Below are 21,876 nucleotides of genomic sequence, written 5' to 3'. Positions count from 1 at the left end.
TCAATATGAGATGACTTAATCATTGGAAACCACAAACCAAATAAAACCAGTATCATTAGATATTTATTGCAAAGAAGAGATACTCTAGCAGCTATAGAGAAGACGCAGTATTTCTTTACATAATAATTATTGTTAGAAGAATTTGGCCAGAAATACCATGTTACTATCTCCTGGAACAAGCGTTATTTTAACCAACAGTTTTTGGGCTTAAAAAAATTTTTTTATCATAGTATATTTTGCTTTGAAATAAGGAATATTAATATTCTCTAAACTTGGAACATTGTATTCTTGTAGGAGAGCTATTGGAATCAAGAATAGCAGCGTCTTGTGATTTCTAGCACATTTATGAAGTAAAAGTCAACATCTGTAATAAAGTAATGTAAATAAAAGTGTAATTGTTTTTACTTAATACTGGTTTATATCATATCAGACATTTTTTTCTTTCTTGTTACTAACTGTTCCATTTAATGAATGTTTAATTAAAGAATAGCTTTAAGAAATGACCAGGGCATTCTATTTCGTGTTTTGATCAAAGTAGGTTAATAGTCATTTATTTGGAATGGTTGTCTGCTTACTCAAGCTGACTTCTAATGGTACTCTGGGGCATTTATCACAATCTCATAAAATGGATAGTTTTGTCTCTTTCAGGAATTTTAGTCATTCTGTTGTCACTTCAAATTCATTAGTAATCCATGAAGAAAATGATTCATTAAGTGTCGAAATCTTCGGTAAATTCATATTCATCACATTTTTATTATTTCTAAGGATTCCAGAAACCAACCAACCTAATTTTAGCTTTTGCTTTGTAACAAATGAAAATCAAGAGCATATGGACCTTATCACACATAAAAAGTAAACAGATAGCTCCCTTTGGATATGTGCATTCCATACACATCTAATATTTGGTTATATTTCACTATGCTAGAAAGTGTATGGGCTCCAAAGGAGATAGAAAATACAGTTCTTGGCCTCCAAGAGTTGAGGAGTGGGGAATGACTTTCCTTGGTAAAATACCCAGAAAACTATTCCAAGAAAATTCATTCCTGCATGTATGCTGTGAACAAATATTAAGTAAGTGTCTTGTTTAGGAACTGGGAAGGTCAGTGAACAAAACAGAAATCCTGATCTTCATGGGCATATTCTAGTGGAAGAGACAGACAAACCAAAAAACAAGAAAAGTGAAATGGATAATACGTTGGGTGGTAACAAGTGCCATGGAAAAAAAGTAAAGCATGGAAGAGGGATAGGGAGTGTTAGGGCATTACAGGCTCAAGTAGTAATCCCAGCAAAGACTGAGCAGAGAAATCTCTTGAATTACTTGACCTAACAAAGACGAAGGAATTAGTCATTAGGATATGCATGGAAAGAGTATTATTCCAGGCAAAGGAATAGCAAACAAGTGCTAAGACTCTTAGCTGGAGCATGCCCAGCATGTCTGAATAGCAGCAAGGAAGCAAAGTGGGGCTAAAGAGGAATAGCGGAGACTGAGGGAGGCTGTTAAAATAAACTAGACAAGTGATGATGGTGGCTCACGGTATTGTGGTAGCAGTGCAGGTGGTGAGAAATCAGGATATGCTGACAGTTTAGATACAGGCTATGAATGAGAAGGGAGTCAGGGTTTTTGATTTACCCAATGAAGGGATAGGGTTTCCATTAATTGAGTTAGAGAATTAAATGAGTTAGTTGGGGAGACAGAGGGGAGCTATGTTTTAGACATGTTTGCAATACTGTTAGTCATCTAAGTGGAGATGTTAAACAGGCAGCTGGATGTGGCATTTGGGGCAGAGGCTTGGCAGGTGAAATAGTTAATTTTTCTGTTAGCAAGTGTGATATGTTTGTGAGTTATGCTAGGCATTAAGAGTAAGAGAAAAATCAGTAAAGGAAAGGCTTCAGGAAGAAAGATAAATTTTAAGCTGAACCTTGGATTAGTAGAAAGGAAAGGGAAGAGGATTCCAGTTAAGGAAAATGTCCTAGCATTTAGAAATAAATCTGAATGCTTTGTTTACTACCTTGTCTGTTTTGGGGTTTTTTCCCACTCAAAACTTTAATAATGTATCATATAGTTTATGAAACAGTAGGTACACAGGAAACACTCATAAAAGAGAATAATACTTTTAAAAGTTTATTTCATTAACTAGTATTTAGTAGTATCAACTAATATTAAAAGTTAGAGTTTTTAAAATTCTACATGTTTTTATTGTGCTAAGATATACATGACATAAGACTTAACCATTTAGCCATTTTTAAGTGTACAGTTCAGTGGCATTAAGTACATTCTGAAACCTAGTTTTGTGTATAAAAAATATTTTCTCTTCTCAGAGAATTAATATTGTTGCTCATGAGCAAAAAGAATTTAGAGCTGATTTGGCTTTACTTCTAAGAGCATTGAGCAAGCTTAGAATCCTAAATGATTATCACTTTTGTTTGAAAGATTGGGACAAGCAGAAAAAGAAATGAAAATCAGTGCCTTACTTCAAAAAAGATTTTTTACTTTCTTGAAAACTGACTTTCCATTTGAGTGTCATTTTTAGTTCTTTGGGTCGCTATTTAAAATAATTTGAGTGTGTCTTATGTACCTTTGACTACTGGAAGCTCACACAAAAACCAAATGTGCAGATTAGGTTGTGGTATGCATCTGGAGCTGAAGGAGCTTTTCACAAATGTAATACGTATGCCCTACTTCCTAATTTCTTTGAGTACTTGTTTCTTAGATTTATTTTTAGTTTGAGTTTTTAAAGTGATGTTAAAATTACATTTTGTGATTAGTTGTGGAATTTGTATATTACATGAAAGTGTGTGATATGTCTGTCTTTTGTGAGAACCTGAAAATTCTGTTAATCACAGTGTCTCTTTTTCTAGGGAACAAAGAAAGAAGAGACTGAAGGTGAAGTGGAAGTGTCTGATTTAATTCAGCCTGCAGAAGTGTTTGCTCCCAAAAGCCTGGTGTTGGTATCCAGATTAGATTATCCAGAAATTTTTAGGGTAAAGAACACATAGTTGTCATTATTGATTTGTATTACTATATAAATCTGTTTCAAATGAACCATGGTAATAAGTTCCTTGTATTTAAAATATCTTTAAGTTAGTCTAGGAATTCATCAATAAAATAAAACTGGTGTGAACAGAATAAGTATATTCACATTGGATGAAATTTGAGTAATTTAAAGTGACTATTTAAACTACCAAAGATGTAGGTCTTGAAATAGGTTCTAGTTTACTGACTCTGTAATTTATGACTCCTAAAGAAATCATTTGATCACCTGTAGCAAATTTAAAATGCATTACTAATATAACCAGTTTGGGCATTTTTATTCATCTTCTTTTGAGGAGTCTAGATTCAGGTTAATAGGATTGGTATTTGTGATTTCAAACAGTTCTGTTCATACTACTGCCAACATAGCTTTAAAATACTGTTTACTTCTGGGTATTTTCTTTTTCTAGATACTAAACATTTTCAAATGTAAGAAAAATCTTTAATTTTTTCATAAATATATTTAAACATTGAAGAAAGAGGGCTTCTTTTTTTTTTATTTCAGCCACTACCTTTAGTAATAGTAAAGTTGACCATTCTCCAAAACAACAGATCTTCTTTGGAAAGTATAAATTATACCTTAAAATTTCCCAAGGATTTGGGAAATTAATGCTTAATTTCTGGAAAACTTTTCTATATTTTTGAGACTACATATACTTGGTGTCAAGACTTCAGTGACATGGGAAACTCCTAACAAATACTAATTTCTCAGAGTCACAAATTTTAATAACCTGAAAAATTCTGAATATTGTATTTTGTCTTCCATTTTACCACCTGCCTTCTGAGCTTAAAGTATAAGTCATGTCTTGATGTATTTTGCTATCTTTTGTTATATTTCATGTCAGTTAAATTTTTCTGTAGAATACATGTTCTGAATTTGTAAGAATCATAAAATAAGATAAAATCTCTATGTTTTTATCTTGAAATTTGGACTTTTGCAAAGTAAGTGGAGACAAAAACACTTTTAGGCCCTGAAGATTTGCTAGAGTCTTTATCTGAGCACAAACACCTGTTTTACAAATTATGAACTTCTGCTTTTTATAAGTTCATCTCAAAAGCTCATTTAGAGCTTCTGGTTTGGGAGGAAAATTTAATAAACTTAATAACATTTGCTGCTTAAAATTTATTCCGTGGTCACTGTAGAATGTACTTCACTAGGTTCAAAGAGAAATTTTCCTAGGAGCAGATGTTACAACAGTCTATTTTTTAATACTACCTTTTTCTATGGCAAAACAACATGCATCTTCTCTTTGCAGGCTTGTCTGGGTTTGATCTACACTGTGTATGTGGACAGTCTGAATGTCTCCTTGGAAAATCTCATTGCAAATTTGTGTGCGTGCCTTGTCCCAGCAGCTGGAGGGTCGCAGGTAAATATAATAAAAGGGGAGATGAAGAGGGCCTGTTCCTCTTCTCCTCTCCTCCACTTAATTTAAGAAGAAAAGCATAAAAAAGAATTCTTTAAATATTTTCAATTTGAAGAATATCTTAGTTTCGTTAAGCATTGTCCCTATGGTCTGCTTTCTAGAGACCCAAGATTCCATTATTTTCTTAGGTCATGAGGTTAATTTTAACACAGGGCTCAACTTTCACATAGCATACTTAGAAGTCATATTTTTGGTAACCTGAACTCTCATTTAATGTTCCTGGAAATACACTTTTTAGTCAATTTTCTACCTTTCTTGTTCCTCTAAAGAGTTACACCTAATATTGTTAACTTAAAGGAAGAAATTTTTGAGTAATAAAAATTAGGAGAAAACACTAAGAAAACACTGAAAACAATTCTTTGTAACATTATAACTACTTCTGAATAGATTCATTATTCATTTTCCTGGAAATGTAACAGCAATTACACATGGTCCTAAAACACATGGTGTGTTGTGTGTAATCATTAATAGAATACCTCGTATTTAAGCTTTGAAAGAAGAGGGCTTATTTTTCTTATTTCAGTTTGCTACCATTAGTAATTTGATGATAGTCCAAAATTACAAATCTTCTTTAGAGAATATAATCTATATCTTAAAATTTCCCAAGGATTTTTTCATAGATCAAGCCTTAAATAAAGATATTAAACTCTTTTATGAAATAAGACTTTTTCAAAGTGGTAATGTATTTTTTATCCTCTTTATGTCTTTAGATTTTCATATAAAAATGAGATGAAAAAATAAGAACCTCAGTTTCTATGGCTTAATATCTCTTTTTTTTTAATTGTATACTTGACACATAATCTTATATTAGTTTTAAGTATAAAAAACAGCAGTTTGATAGTTACCCACGTTATTAAATCCTCACTTTAACTACTGCCGTTACTATCTGTCTGCATAGAAAATGCTACAAAATCATTGGCTATATTCTCCATGCTGTACCTCTGTGACCAACTTACATTATGATTGAAAATTTTTGTGCCCCTTTATCCCCCTCACTCTCTCTACTGACCCACCCACCGACCCCAAACTCTTCCCCGTGGTAACCACCAATCACTCTTCAGTGTCCATGAGTCTGCAACTATTTTATTCATTTAGTTTTGTTTTGTTTTTAGATTCCACAAATAAGTGAAATCATTTGGTATTTGTCTTTCCCTGCCTGGCTTATTTCACTTAGCATAATACCTCCTAGGTCCATCCATGTTGTTGCAAATGACAGAATTTCTTTCTTTTTTGTGGCTGAATAATATTCTATTGTATATGTGTACCTCATCTTCTTTTTCCATTCATTTATTGATGGCCACTTTGGTTGCTTCTATATCTTGGCTATTGTAAATAATGCAGCAATAAATATAGGGGTACACATATCTTTTTGAATCAAGGATTTTGTTTTCTTCGGGTAAATTCCTAGAAGTGGAATTACTGGGTCATGTGGTATTTCTAGTTTTAGTTTTTTTGAGGAGCCTCCATACTGCTATCCACAGTGGCTGTACCAATTTACATTCCTACTAACAGTGTAGGGGGATTCCGTTTTCTCCACATCCTTGCCAACACACTTGTTATTTCTTGTTTTTTGGATAGTGGCCATTCTAACTGGTGTGAGGTGGCATCTCATTGTGATTTTGACTTGTATTTCCTGGACGACTAGTGATGTGAGCATCTTTTCATATGCCTGTTGGCCTACTGTATTTCTTCCTTAGAGAAATGTCAGTTCAAGTCCTCCACCCATTATTTAATCAGGTTATTTGCTTTTTTTGATGTTGAGTCATATGAGTCCTTATATATTTTGCATGTTAACCCCTTATTGGATATATCATTTGCAAATATATTCTCCCATGCTGTAGTATGCCTTTTTGTTCTGCTGATGGTGCCCTTTGCTGTACAGAGGCTTTTTAATTTGATGTAGTACCACTTGTTCATTTTTTTTTATCATTTCCTTTATCCTGGGGAGATGTGTCCAGAAAAAAGAATGCTGAAGCTTATGTTCAAGAGATTTTTGCCTATCTTTTCTTCTAAGAGTTTTATGGTTTTATGTCTTACATTCAGGTCTTTTATCCATTTTCAGTTTACTTTTATATGTGAAGTTAGACAGTAATCCAGTTTCATTCTCCTGCATGTAGCTGTCCAATTTTTCCAACATCATTTATTGAAGAGACTATCTATTCCCCATTGTATTTTCATGGCTCCTTTATCATATATTAATTGACAGTATATGTGTGTGTTTGTATCTGGGTTTTCTATTGCATTCCATTAAACTATGGATCTCTTCTTGTGCCAGTACCATACTGTTTTGATTACTACAGTTTTTTAAATAGCTTGAAATCAGGGAGCGTAATTCCCCCAGCTTTGTTCCTCTTTCTCAAGATTGCTTTGACTATTTGAAATGGAGTCTTTTGTAGTTCTGTGTGAATTATAAGATTATTTGCTCTAGTTTATTGAAAAATACTGTTGGTATTATGATAGGGATTGCATTCAATCTGTAAATTGCAGTGGGCAGTATTGCCATTTTGACAATATTAATTCTTCCTATCCATGAGCATGCTATAGATTTCCATTTATTGGCATCTTCTTTAATTTCTCTCATGAGTGTCTTACAGTTTTCAGAGTACAGGTCTTTCACCTCCTTGGTTAGGTTTATTCCTAGGAATTTTATTCTTTCTGATGCATTTGTGAATAGAATTATTTTATTGAATTCTCTTTCTGCTGGTTTTTTGTTAATATATAGGAACATAACAGATTTCTCTGTTTTCATTCTGTATCCTGCAACTTTGCTGAATCTAGTTATTAGTTCTAACAGTTTTGTGGTTGAGTCTTTAGGGTTTTCTGTGTATGTAATTTCATGCCATTTGCAAATAGTGACAGTTTAACTTCTTCCTTGCCAATTTGGATGCCTTTTATCTCTTTGCATTATCTGATTGTTTCAGCTAGGACTTCCAGTACTATTTTGAACAAAAGTGGTGAGTATGATATCCTTGTCTTTTTCCTGGTCTTAGAGGAAAAGCTTTCAGCCCTTTGCCATTGAGAATGACATTAGCTGTGGGTTTGTCTTATATGGCCTTTATTATGTAGAGATATATGTCCATATACCTTATACCTCTATACCAATTTTGTTGAGAGATTTTATCATGAATGGGTGTTGAATTTGGTGAAATGCTTTTACAGCATCTATTGAGATGATCATATGGTTTTTATCCTTTTGTTATTGTGGTGTATGACACAGATCCTATTTATGGATATTGTAACACCTTGGTAACCCTGGAATAAATTCCATGTGGTCCTAGTGAATGATCCTCTTGATGTGTTTTTGAATTCAGTCTCACAATATTTTGTTGAGGATTTTTGCATCTAGGTTCATCAGGGATACTGGTCTGTAATGATCATTTTTTACAATGTCTTTGTCTGGTTTTGGTATTAGAGTGATGCTGGTCTCAGAATGAGTTTGGAAGTATTCCCTCTTCTAGTTTTTGGAATACTTTAAGAAGGATGGGTAATAGCACTTCTTTAAATGGTTGGTAAAATTCAGTTGTGAAGCCTTCTGGTCCTGGAATTTTGTTTCTTGGGAGTATTTTGTTTACCAATTCAATTTCATTACTGGTAATTGGTTTGTTCAGATTTTCTGCTTATTCCTGGGTCAGTCTTGGAAGGTTATACTTTTCTAAGAATTTGTACATTTCTTCTAGGTTATCCCACTTATTGGCATATAATTTTTTATAGAATTCTGTAATACTTCCTTGTATTTCTGTGGTGTCACTTATGACTATTCCTTTTTGATTTCTGATTTTGGTTTTCTCCTCTTTTTTTCTTTTTTTTTTTCTTTAATCCACCCCAAGCCTAATTTTCATCAGTCTCCAATCTTCTGAGGCATAACAAACAAGTTCTTACATGGAGAACAAATTCTTACATAATGAATAAGTTACGTAGTGAACAGTACAAGGGCAGTCATCACAGAAACTTTCGGTTTTGCTCATGCATTATGAACTCTAAACAGTCAGTTCAAATATGAATACTCATTTGGTTTTTATACTTGATTTATATGTGGATACCACATTTCTCTCTTTATTATTATTATTTTTAATAGAATGCTTAAGTGGTAGGTAGATACAAGATAAAGGTAGAAAACATAGTTTAGTGTTGTAAGAGAGCAAATGCAGATGATCAGGTGTGTGCCTGTAGACTATGTGTTAATCCAAGCTAGACCAGGGCAATAAAACATCCACGTATGCAGAAGATTTCTCTCAGAACGGGGGGGGTGAGGTTCTAAGCCTCACCTCTGTTGATCCCCAATTTCTCACCTGATGGCCCCCCTGCTCTTTTTTTTCTTGATATGTCTGGCTAGGGGTTTGTCTGTTTTGTTATCTTCTCAAAGAACTAGCTCTTGGTTTCATTTTTTTTCTATCATTTTATTCTTCTCTGTTTTATTTATTTCTGCTCTGATCTTTATTATGTCCCTCCTCCTAACTTTGGGTTTCATTTCTTCTTTTTCTAGTTTCTTTAATTGTGAGTTTAGACTGTTTTTTGGGGATTGTTCTGTTTCCTGAGGCAGGCCTCTATTGCTATGTACATCCCTCTTTGGACTACTTTTGCAATGTCCCACAAATTTTGAACTGTTGTATTTTTGCCTTAATTTGTCTTCATGTATTCCTTGATTTCTACCTTGATTTATTCATTGATCCATTGTTTATTTAGAAGCATGTTGTTTAGCCACCATGTGTTTGTGGGTTTTTTGTTTTCTTCATGTAATTTATTTCTAATTTCAAAACACTGTGGTCCAAGAAGTTTTTTGATATAATTTCAGTCTTTTTGAATTTATTGAGGTTTTATTTTTTTGTGGCCTAGTTTGTGATCTTTTCTGGAGAACATTCAATATGTAATTCAGAAAAATATGTATTGTATTTCTTTTGGGTGGAGTGTTGTGTATTTATCTGTTAAGTCTATCTGATCTAATGTATTTTTTCAGTGCCTCTGTTTCATTATTCATTTTCTGTCTGGGTGATCTCTCCATTGATGTAAGTGGAGTGTTAAAGTCCCCTAATATGTTTGAGTTGCTGTCTGATTCTTTAGTTCTGTTAGTATTTGTTTTACATATTTAAGTGCTCCTATATTGGGTACGTAGATGTTTATAATAGTTATATCCTCTTGTTGGACTGATCCCTTTATCATTATGTAATGTTCTTTTTTGTCTCCTGTTACTTTCTTTGTTTTGCAGTTCTATTACTTAATATTTCCAGGGCCCCATACTCTTCTTTAAACCCTAAAACTGACTGGTTGATCATTTACTTTGTTTATTCTTATGTAATTTTGGGGACAAAGCATTACATTGTTTATCCTCATTCTGACAAAGATTTTACTTATGGTGAAATTGGCATCCTTTCTCCTTGCCCTTTGCCTTTTAATTTAGTCTTTTGTCTTTTGCTATGTCTTTTGTCATTCTTAAGTTTTTATCCTTTTTCCTCCTACCCTCTTCCTCAATTCTCCTACCTCTTCTCCATAGGAGTAATATGAAATGTAGTTTGATCATGATGGATCCTAAACTTACCTAAACTTTAAAGGCTGGTTTTATGGGCCTTTGGTATGATAGGATTTTGTTGACTTTTTTGTTAATCTTTTGTTATAGCTACTAGAAATTAAAAAATTACATATGTGGTTCATATATTTATTTTATTTTACCATTTTTGCTGAGGTATAATTGGTATATAGATGTTGACTTTAACATTTATTAATTTTTAGTTAAGTTTGTCAGTGATTTTTCTATCTCATTGTTACTGAATTTTTAATAATCAACTATTGCATTTTTCTGTATTCAGTTGGGCACAGAGTAAGCTGAATGTTTTGGGCTATACTATTTCCCTTTGCATGTGTTAATTGGATCTTATGTCATCATTGTCTGCTCTAAATTTGAACTACAATGGTATTTTTTTAATCATAAGAAGGTGTCTGAAAAGAAATCATTTGTATTTGTATCCATGTTTTTCCCCCATTCTGCAGAAGCTGTTTTCCTTGGGTGCAGGAGATAGACAGCTGATCCATACTCCTTTACATGATAGTCTTCCTGTAACAGGCACTAGTGTGGCTCTCCTGTTCCAGCAGTTGGGTATGTCTTTTCTCTCATTTTCAATGTCCTCCTGTAGAAGCCAAAAAAAAAAAGATTTATTTTTAAGCTCACATCACCTGACATGAATCCAGAGAATAAAAGCAAACTATAAATGCCTTATATGTAAAATGTATAATTATGTGGGTCCTAATCTTAACTAGTATTCATTTTTGTTTTTTTTTCTTTACTTTTAGCCCAGGCTCCTTTTGCTCTGGAGTCAATTAGACTTGTGGAAGTAGATCCATTTTCATTATGCTTTAAAAGATGAATCGACAGTATATTTTCTTTTCCTTAGATGAATTGCTTTTGTAGAACCTTGTCAAATGGAACCAAAAGTCCCATCCTTTTCATTGTACCCTCCGTATCAGGACTTTCTCTCTAATTTTCTAGCAATACCTAGGATGAAGAATTGAGGAGAAGACACTATAAAGGGCCCTCTGTATATTGGACAGCTTGTATTTCATTTAAGGAATCACACGACTTAAAAGAGGATGTTTCAAACCAAGGCTGCCGGAGATTCCCATTTTCTTAACCTTGGTTTTTTTATATATGTCTGCCTGTGCATACAAGTGTCCTACTCTCTTTGATTGAATTCTTGTCATTGTTATCCATCTTTGTCTTTTTCTAATTATATTGAAATCTTCCCTTCCCTGGGACTCATATTCTGCTTCTCCATGGAATCCTTAGTTCCTTGCATAAAAATTCTACCCTCTTGTTTTTCTCCTATCTCATGTTGAACTGTGTTTCTTGCTCAGCTCTGTATTTATCACTCCTTTTTCATTAGTGGCCCCATCCTTATTCTTCTGCTGTAACTTCAATCAGGCAAATTTAGAAAACCTCAGAAGAGATTAGTGTAAATATAAGTAGAGTTTTATATTATCTTAATAAAGATAAATTTTGACACTAATACATAAAAATTATATATCCTTTCTTCTCTTCCCTCCTGAAAGTTTCTACTCACTGAGTTATCTCAGAAAGTACCAACTTAATTAAAGCTATTTTCTTTAATGTGCAGAATAGGGTAATCTCTCTCCAGTGGCATGAACTTCTCTAAAGAATATATTATTGATTAAATGCTCCCTCCACAAATTTTGTAAATAATTTTAGGGGATTTATGGACTATCTGCAGCCTGTCCATGGTCCCTAGTCATCACTGACTTAATTGATTTTAACCAAGCACTAGTCACATAATTTTTTACCTTTTAGAAGGGTCTGTATACCTCTTTAAGGTCAATCAAAGCAAAAATTTACCGTGAAGAGGAATGGAAGATTATGAAACAAATAAAATAATTGCATATTCCCAAATGCTATCATTAATTTATACTTAATTAGTGTCTTGTAAATCTCATATGCTTTTTAACTTTAACAATGATTTGAGGGGGAGAGGAGGGATTGTCACTGGCATTTAGTGCCCAGGACCAGGGATGGTAAACATCCTTCATGAATGGCATATATGCACCAGAAGAATTTTTACCTCAAATACCAGTAGCACTCCCACTGAGAAAAATTGCTATAGATAAAGTATAAATTGATGTAACCTGGACCTCTCTTCTAGCAGTAGTGGCCTATGAAATTCAAACTAACCCTCCTAACAATGACTACTAGAAAGTTATATAAATATAAACAGCATTTGCTTGAAAGCATTATAGGTAGTAAAGAATTACTAAATCATGGTCCATGAGAAGACGAAAACCTAGAGAAATGAGCCAGACATTTGGGACAGTTTTTCCCAAAGCATCTGTTGATCAGTACTAGTGATATTCCATGGGGAAAGGGAAAATTAGAGTTCAGGTTTTACCAAGAGAGATTCCTTTATAAAGCTCTCATACTTTGAGTTGGGACCATAAAGGATCACAGCCTACAAGTGGGCAAATCACAAGTAAACAGGCCCCCTGAGGAACTAAAGTACAGCTTGAAATCATTTAAATTCCTTGAAATGGATTAAGGTGATCCTTGATGCTACTGTCTCTAACCATATAGTAGAAATTAAAGTAAATCCTCTCTGGAATAAGATAACTGCATTTTAGGACTCTAATATGTCAATAAATTACATTTATATGTCCAGTGCTTAATCAAAAATAACGAGAAACATGAGGACTAAACCTATGTGAAAGAAATACAAAAGAAACCATAAACAATATAAAAATCCCACAGGAGTGCCAGAAAATAGTCATCAGATTCAGATACCAAAATATGCTTAAAATAGTGAAGGAGATAAAGAATCAGGAAGGAGAATTTGATGAGTGTTGTCAGCCAGATGGCAGATTAGGTAGAAGTCCTAGTCCTTGTTCCCCATAGAAATAATGATTTAGCAATAATACACAAACCAAAATAGCTTTATGAGAATTCTAGAATCTAGTTAAGTTGTAGTACCCTAGATGATGACAGAGCTGAGAACAGCCACACTGAAATGGGTAAAAAGAGTAATTTCACTTACCTGGTTAGTGTCTCCTTCAAGCCAGAACAGCTCAGTGCTGGGAGAGATTGTCCCAACTTGCAGTTTCTCCTTGGAAGAGGGGGAAGCAGAAGAGTGGAATGTGCATCCCATGTTCCAATTTTATAGAGAACTGCCCAATAAATCATTTCTGTCTCACCCCCTTCAGAGCACTGACATACACAGTATAATTTGGATGGCTGAAGACCACTGAAAACAAAGAGTGAGGGGGGAAAATATTGGCAAAATGTGGAGGAATTGTAACTTTTCATTCACTGGTAATGTGAGTGGAACAGCTACCTTGGAACACAGTTTGATTTTTTAATAAAAGTTAAATTAATCCAACTATTCTACTCTTAGGTATTTTTCTAAGGAAAATTATAGCATTCTCTATAAAAATACTTGTATGTGAATGTTCACATCCATATATTTATAATAGTAAGAAACTGGTAACAAGCCCTATATCTTTCAGTGATAATGGATAATGGTGATGGAAATGGATAAATAATTGGTGATATATCTATACATTGGAATACTACCAAGCAATATAAAGTAATAATTATTGGTACATGGTTGAGCATGGACTAATCTCAAAATAATTATGCTGAAAAAAACAGACAAAAAAGAATACCTACTATATGATTTGAGTTCTCTAAAGTTCTAGAAAATGTAATCTAATCTATGATGACAAAACAGGTTACTGGTTGCCATGCGGTGGGATGGAAAGGAGTATGAAAGGACATAGGGCAACACTGGGATGTTTGTGTTCATTATCTTATTTGTGGTTATGGTTTGACAGGTATATACATATGTCAAAAATACATCAGATTCTACAAGTAAATTGAAAACATACATACATTCATTTAAAATTTTGTACATATAAAATTCAAAATAGTGGAATAATTCATAATAGCTAAGAAATGAAAACAACCCAAATTTCCATCAAGTTGTGAATGGATAAACAAAATGTGTTATAGCTACATACTGGAATGTGTTCAGCCGTTAAAAAGAATGAAGTATTGATATATGCTATGTGTGGACAAATCTTGGAAATACTATGCTAAATGAAAGAAGCCAGACACAAAGGGTCACATATTGTATGTTTCTATTTATGTGAGTGTCCAATCCATAGAGTCACAAAGTAGATTAGTGGTTGCCATGAGCTGGGGGGACGAGGCAATGGAAAGTGACTACTAATGAATATGGGGTTTCTCTTCAGGTAATGAAATTTTGAAGTTGAACATTGGTGCTGTTTTTAAAACCTGTGATTATACTACAAACCACTGACTTATACACTTTAAAAGGATAGATTTTATGGTATGTGAATTATAGCTCAAAAAAGAGAAAACTATTAGGATTTTGTCAAAAGAACTCAAGAGCCATCTTGAAGAGGTTTGCAGCTGATCTAAGATGGAACAATTTAAGTTTCAAAAATGATGATAATTGCAATTGGTTGAAACCCAGCAAATATTTTTAAATCCGTGAATTCATAATAATACTAAATTTAAAAATTATTACCTCAGAATATAACAGGGAACCAATTTATTATCTTGGAAACTTACCAGTGAAGGAAAGAAATCAAGCATTTATTCTGCTTTGGCTATATTAACTATAATACAGAGTAGCCCTATAGTGGATGAGGGGAATTGTCTCTTTTTAAAAGTATTCTACAGGCAAGTGAAAAAGAAACTGAAATAGAATATCATCATTTTAGAACCCTCAGTAAATGAAGATTGAACCATCAACAGCTATCATCACAAGAAAAGCAAGTACATGTTATATGCCAAGCCTTGCCAAACACTACCTGTAGTTTTGCCAGTGGAATTAAATCTGAATCTGATCATACAAAATACAGAAGAGAGAGGAACACATCCAAATGCATCGAGAGACTGTAATTGTCAAAATCCAGGCTCTCTGAAATGATCAGTCATATGTCCCAGATTATTAAACAAAATATATACATATTTTTTATTAAGGCATTATTGATATACACTCTTATGAAGCTTTCACATGAAAAACAATGCGGTTACTACATTCACCCATGTTACCGAGTCCCCACCCACCCCATTGCAGTCACTGTCCCATCAGTGTAGTAAGATGCCACAGAGTCACTATTTGCCTTTCTCTGTGCTACACTGTCTTCCCCTTGATCCCCCCCAACACCATCTGTTCCAATCATAATACCCCTCAATCCCCTCCTCCCTCCGTAACCACCCACATCCCCCACCCCTCCCCTATGGTAACCGCTAGTCCCTTCTTGGAGTCTGTGAGTCTGCTGCTGTTTTGTTCCTTCAGTTTTGCTTCGTTGTTATACTCCACAAATGAGGGAAATCATTTGGTACTTGTCCTTCTCTGCCTGGCTTATTTCACTGAATGTAATATCCTCCAGCTCCATCCATGTTCTTGCAAATGGTAGGATATGTTTCTTTCTTATGGCTGAATAATATTCCATTGTGTATATGTACCACCTCTTCTTTATCTATTCATCTACTGATGGACACTTAGGTTGCTTCCATATCTTGGCTACTGTAAATAGTACTGTGATAAACATAGGGATGCATATGTCTTTTTGATTCTGAGAACTTGTATTCTTTGGGTAAATTCCTAGGAGTGGAATTTGTGGCTGAAATGGTATTTCTATCTTTAGTTTTTTGAGGAACCTCTCTATATTGCTTTCCACAATGGTTGAACTAATTTACATTCAACCAGCAGTGTAGGAGCGTTTCCCTTTCTCCACATCCTCACCAGCATTTGTTTTTCTTAGACTTTTCGATGTTGGCCATCCTAACTGGTGTGAGGTGATATCTCATTGTGGTTTTTATTTGCTTTTCTCTGATGATTAGTGATTAGGAGCATCTTTTCATGTGCCTGTTGGCCATCTGAATTTCTTTTTTGGAGAATTGTCTCTTCATATCCTCCACCCATTTTTTAATCAGGTTATTTGCTTTTAGGTTGTTGAGGTATGTGAGTTCTTTATATATTTTGGATGTTACCCCCTTGTCGGATATGCCGTTTACAAATATATTCTCCCATACTGTAGGATGCCCTTTTGTTCTGCTGATAGTGTCCTTTGCTGTACAGAAGTTTTTTCATTTGATGTAGTCCCATGTGTTCATTTTTGCTTTTGTTTCCATTTCCATAAGAGATGCGTTCAGGAAAAAGTTGCTCATGTTTATATTCAAGAGTTTTGCCTATGTTTTCTTCTAAGAGTTTTATGGTTTCATGACTTACATTCAGGTCTTTGATCCATTCTGAGTTTACTTTTGTGTGTGCAGTTAGACAATAATCCAGTTTCATTCTCTTGCATGTAGCTGTCCAGTTAAACAAATATATTTTAAGGACAGGAAAGGAAAGGAATGGAGGAGGAACCTCTAAATTAGAATAAGTTTAAAACATATCCCATTTTTAATACGATCTGATTGAATCGTGTCTAGCAGTGCACATTTTGGTGATAAAACTGTAGAAAAAAATCAGAAAAATGGTTAATAGAAAACTCAGGATAATGGTTATTTATGACTGTAGAGTGGTGATTGTGATTGGGGGCACATGGAAGAATCTTTTCTAGGGTTGCTGGCAGAGTTCTCCTTCTTGACCTAGTTATGACCTAGGTAGTGCTTGTAAGATAATTCAGTAAGCCATTCATTTGATCTGTATGGTTTTGTACATATGTGTTTTTATCTTACAATAAAAATATTTTAAAAACATGCAATTTTTTAACTCTTTATATATGTGTACCTAACTTCTATTCTTTAAAAAGTACAATATTTGAATAAATTAGGGATTTTTTTTCCTTCTCAGATAACAGTTAAATCCAGAGCTGTACAGGGCTGGTATTTTGATTCCCAGATATCTTGAGGGATGGTATAGAAACTCTACTGTATGCTTTTTTTCCTTTTTATTAATAAGGAATTTTCCTTTACTAAACTGCACTGTTAGAACTGCCTTGTCTTATTGCTCTTTGTGTCCTCTGTATCTGACATAGTGACTTCCGTGCAGAAGGCATCAATGTTTGTTGAATAACTGAATAAATACACTAGCCATGAAGGAAATGGCAGTCATATCTCAGTAGATGTTCTGTGTATGCATGAAATGTGCCAGAACACATGAAGATTAGTCATCTGAAAATCAAATTCATTGTTTTACTCTCTAGTAGTTTCAGCTTAATTATCTTTTGCTTACATACTGAAAATTTACTTGTTCAGGGAAAGAATAAGGCAAAAGATAAGAAAGGAAAGGAGAAAGAAAGATGCCTCTAAAACAGCACTATATGCAGAGTTGTAGTTTTCAGAGCATGTGGTACTGATAACTCTTATCAGCAGCCATTTTGGTTGGACCGTTGTTGTAGGCCAATATTAGACCATTATCAGAGTTCACTACCTAAGTTGGGGGTGGACTGGTGATGGTGGATTTTACAAAGCACAGACAGGAAACAGATAAGACTGGAAGATTCTTTTGTAGCCTTGACTAGTTTTCCTGTGAACAGTCTAAATGTAATGACAGCATTTCCTTGGTTCTTCTCTTCAAGGATTGTTATGATAATGAATTTGTTTTTCACAGTTGAAGAGGCCTCTGTGTTTGCCTGAAGTAATTATGTGGTTTCTACCTCACTCACCTCATTCCCCATAGTTTCCGATTAATCCTTAATCCCCTTCGTCTCTTACTTGCCATCTTTTTTGTTTGTTTCCTGCTGTAGTCCATGTGAACAGCCTTTGTTTACCTGAAGATTTATGTCTTAAGTGTGAAAAAGTAGTTTTTAAATGTTAATAATAAGATTGTATTCACAGGAACTAGTTTTTATAGTCTGTCTGGTTTTTTAATCCAATCCACAACTGTTTAACGGTTTAATTCATGTGAAATTCACATGTTTTTTCATATCCGTTCACCTAAAATTTGAATTTTAGCTGCAAACACATTAGTATTAGAATATTTTTTCCCCATTTATTACAATATACTATTTATTAGACATTTTTAAAGTCGCAGACTAAAGTGATCTTGGGCCTTCAGCTATTGTCACTCTGTCCATAGTTAAACAACATTAGTCTTGTATAGCTGCATTTGTGCTTTTTACCCAGCTTTATTGAGATATTATTGACATATAACATAAGTAAATTTGTAGTTCTCAGTGTGGTGAATTGATGCATGTATATATTGCAAAACAATTACCATGGGAAGGTTGGTTAATACCTCCATCCCTTCACATAATTATCACTTTTTGTTTGTGTGCTGAAAACATTTAAGATCTACTGTTAACAACTTTCAAATATATAATAGTATTGTTAGTTATAGTCACCATGCTGAACATTAGATCTCCAGAATTTGTTCATCTTGAACATGGAATTTGTACCCTATGACCAGCATCTGCCTATTTCCCCTACTGCTTGGTGCCTGACAACCACCATTCTACTCTATTTTTGAGATCTCAGCTTTTTTAGATTCCACATAAAAGTGAAAACATTGATATTGGTCTCTCTCTAACTTGTTTCACTAAATAGAATGCCTTCAACGTCTATCCCTGTTGTCACAAAAGCAGGTGTTCCTTCTTTTTTATGGCTGAATAATATTCCATAAATGTGTATACACACTATATTTTCTTTATCCATTCATCCATTGCTGGGCACTTAGGTTGTCTCCTTGTCTTGGCTATTGTGAATAATGCTGCAGTGAACACAAGAGTATATATACCTCTTCAAGATAGTGATTTCATTTCCCTTGAATATATTCTCAGAAGTGGGATTGCAGGATCATATGATAGCTCTATTTTTTTTTTCTTTTGAGGAACCACCATAACTGTTTTCTATATTGGCTGCACCAATTTACATTCCTACCAATAGTGCACAGCCTCACCAACACTTGTTATCTCTTGTCTTTTTGATAATGATCATTCTAACAGGGGTTAAATAATATATGACTGTGATTTTGATTTGCATTTCCCCAATGATTAGTGATGTTGAGCATCTTTTTTCTTATACTTGTTGGCATTTGTATGTCTTCTTTGAAAAAGAAGTCCTTCGCCCATTTTTTATCAAATTTTATTTTGCTATTAAGTTATATGAGTTCCTTACATATTTGGATCTCAATCCCTTATCAGATTAGATGGTTTGCATGTTTTCTCCTATTCTGAAAGTTTCCTTTTCATTTTGCAGATTGTTTCTTCTGCTGTGGAGAAACTTATAGTTTGATGTAGTCCCACTTTTTTTATTTTTGTTTTTGTCAAAATCTGATGTGACATCCAAAAAACCATTGCCAAGACCAATGTCAAGGAGCTTTTTTCCTATATTTTCTTCTAGTAGTTTTGTAGTTTTGCTTCTTACGTTTACATATTTAATCATTTTGAATTATTTTTTGTGAGTGATGTGAGATAGGGGTCCAATTTCATTGTTTTGCATGTGAATATCCTGTTTTCCCTGCAACATTTATTAGAGAGACTATCCTTTCTCCATTGAATATTCTTGGCTCTTTAAGCAAATATTGGTTGACTGTATATATGTGAGTTTATTTCTATGTTCTCAATTCTATTCCATTGATTAGTGTGTGTGTTTTTATGCCAGTACCATACTGTTCTGATTACTATAGACTTATTGTATACTTTGAAACCAGGAATTGTGATATTTCCAATTTTGTTCTTTCTCAGGATTGCTTTGCCTGTTCGGAGTCTCTTATGGTTCCATGTGTATTTTTTAATTTTTTTCCTATATCTTTGAAAATGTCATCGGAATTTTGATAGAGATTGCATTGAATCCATAGATAGTTTTACGTAATATGCACATTTTAACAAAATTCTATCTGAACATGGGATATCTTTCCGTTTATTTGTTTCTTCTTCATTGTCTTTCATTAAAGTCTTGTTTTTAACATTGCAGATCTTTCACCTTCTTTGGTTAAATTTATTCCTAAATATTTTATTAATTTTTATACTATTGTAAATGAGAGTGTTTTATTTTTTTGGGTACTTCATTGTTAATATATAGAAACACAACTTATTTTTGTATGTTGATTTTGTATTCTGCAACTTTGCTGAATTTGTTTGTTAGTTCTAACTGCTTTGTGGTAGAGTCTTTAGGATTTTCTCTGTATACGATCATATCATCTGCAGAGATGATTTTACTTCTTCCTTTCCAGTTTGGGTGCTTTGTATTTCTTTTTCTTGTCTAATTTCTGTAAGACCTCTGGTACTGTTTTGAATAGGAGTGTTGATTGCCCCTGATGGTAATAGGAAAGCTTTTAACTTTTCACAATTAAGATGTTATCTGTGGGCTTGTCATATGTAACATTTAACATGTTGAAGTATGTTCCTTCTATACCCAATTTGTTGAGTTTTTATCATGACAAGTTGAATTTTGTCAAATGCTTTTTCTACGTCTATTGATATGATCACTTATTTTAATTTATCTTTCATTCTACTAACATGGTGTATCACATTGATTGATGTATGTTGAGCCTTCCTTGCATCACAGGAGTAAAACCCACTTGATCATTGTGTATGATCCTTCTAACATGCTGTTGAATTCAATTTGCTGGTATTTTATTGAGATTTTTTGCCTCTATATTCATCAGGGATATTGACCTATAGTTGTTTTTCTTATAGTGTCCTTATATGGCTTTGTTATCAGGGTAATTTTGGCCTTGCAAAATTAGTTTGGAAGTGTTTCCTTTTCTTCAGTTTTCTGGAAGAGAATGAGTGTTATTAATTTTTCTTTACATGTTTGGTAGAATTCATCAGTGAAAACAATCTGAGCCAGGATTTTTCTTTGTTGGGAAGTTTTGATTACTGTTTCAGTCTTTTTACCCATTATTGGTCTGTTCGAAATTTCTTGTTTCCTCATGATTCAGTTTTGGTATAAACTTTTTTATATGCATACTTTATTTTTGCTTACTCATATTTAGTTTGTCCAGGTTTTCATTAACTGTTATTAAGTCAATATTTTTGTGTTGATTATCTCTAGGTAATATAGGTTTTTAAAAAATATTAGAGGTAAATACAGGTTTTTAAAAAAATACTAGAATTTTAGTTTTTTCTTTGGTTTACTTACAAACATCATTTTTACTTTGTACATAAGCACCTTAAATGTTCATTGTAGCTGTAACTTGCTATTCAGAAAGTTTTTCTGTCTTTAAATACTTTAATGGATAACTTTTGGTACTCTTACATTTGTCTTCCCTTGGAAAAACTTTTGTGTGTTGTGCTATATAATTATTCTTAAAGTGATATTAACTTTTAAAAGTATAAAAAATAATGTATATTCCTGAAATAAAAAGATGAAAGGTGCCAGAGAAAATAATAAAAGTTTAGGTTCTACAAAATTGTTCTCTTTAAAGTTAACACTTTAAGAAGAATATGTTGATTGGTAAATTTATGAACTTCATGATTAATGTATCAGTTACAGAATGATTTTTGTTCTTTTACCTTAAATAATCAAAACCTACTGCCTTGTATCATGCTTCTGTTTTCACTCAGTTTTCCCATCTATTCATATATTAGTATTGCTTGTTTTAGTCTTATTCTTAATTATAATGGAAAAAAGTCAAGTAACCATTTTCTTTCTCAATGTATGTAGTTAAAAAGATAGCTGGAGAATTTGAGTGAACAACAATTAGACCCTTACTATGAATGACATATTGTGCTCTATATGGAAAAGGAATAAATAAGAAATTTAGTGTTTTACTATAACTATATATATATGATAAATCATTTTTTGACAATTTGAATATCAGCTCTTTTCCTTGGGGATTTGAAACAAATCTTCTCACTATCTGTACTTTTGGGAAGAAACTTTTTGCCATGTGTAGTCTGCTAAGGAGGCCTAAGGATCTATAGGGAAGACTATTCCAGTTTAATTTTTTGTAATAAATACCACAAAGAATAAAGTCCTTATAATGCCCATCTGAAGAAGTATATTTT

The 21,876-nt window shown here is 33.4% G+C and overlaps 1 protein-coding gene across 3 annotated transcripts in view; it reads left to right on the top strand.

Annotated features, from left to right (window-relative positions):
- SBF2 (SET binding factor 2) overlaps nt 1–21,876 on the top strand; it is a 558,284-nt gene that overhangs the window by 282,931 nt on the left and 253,477 nt on the right. For all 3 annotated transcript variants that reach the window (XM_057507357.1, XM_057507356.1, XM_057507359.1), the window contains 3 exons: nt 2,860–2,982; nt 4,288–4,398; nt 10,438–10,543. In XM_057507357.1, the coding sequence (XP_057363340.1) occupies nt 2,860–2,982; nt 4,288–4,398; nt 10,438–10,543 (340 nt within the window). The remainder of the gene's footprint in view (nt 1–2,859; nt 2,983–4,287; nt 4,399–10,437; nt 10,544–21,876) is intronic.

The sequence above is a fragment of the Manis pentadactyla genome, chromosome 9 (genome assembly GCF_030020395.1).
Source record: "Manis pentadactyla isolate mManPen7 chromosome 9, mManPen7.hap1, whole genome shotgun sequence".
In the NCBI taxonomy this organism is placed as follows: Eukaryota; Metazoa; Chordata; class Mammalia; order Pholidota; family Manidae; genus Manis; species Manis pentadactyla.
The sequence above is the reverse complement of the archived record's forward strand: the minus strand, read 5'-3'. Positions and strand labels throughout refer to the sequence as shown.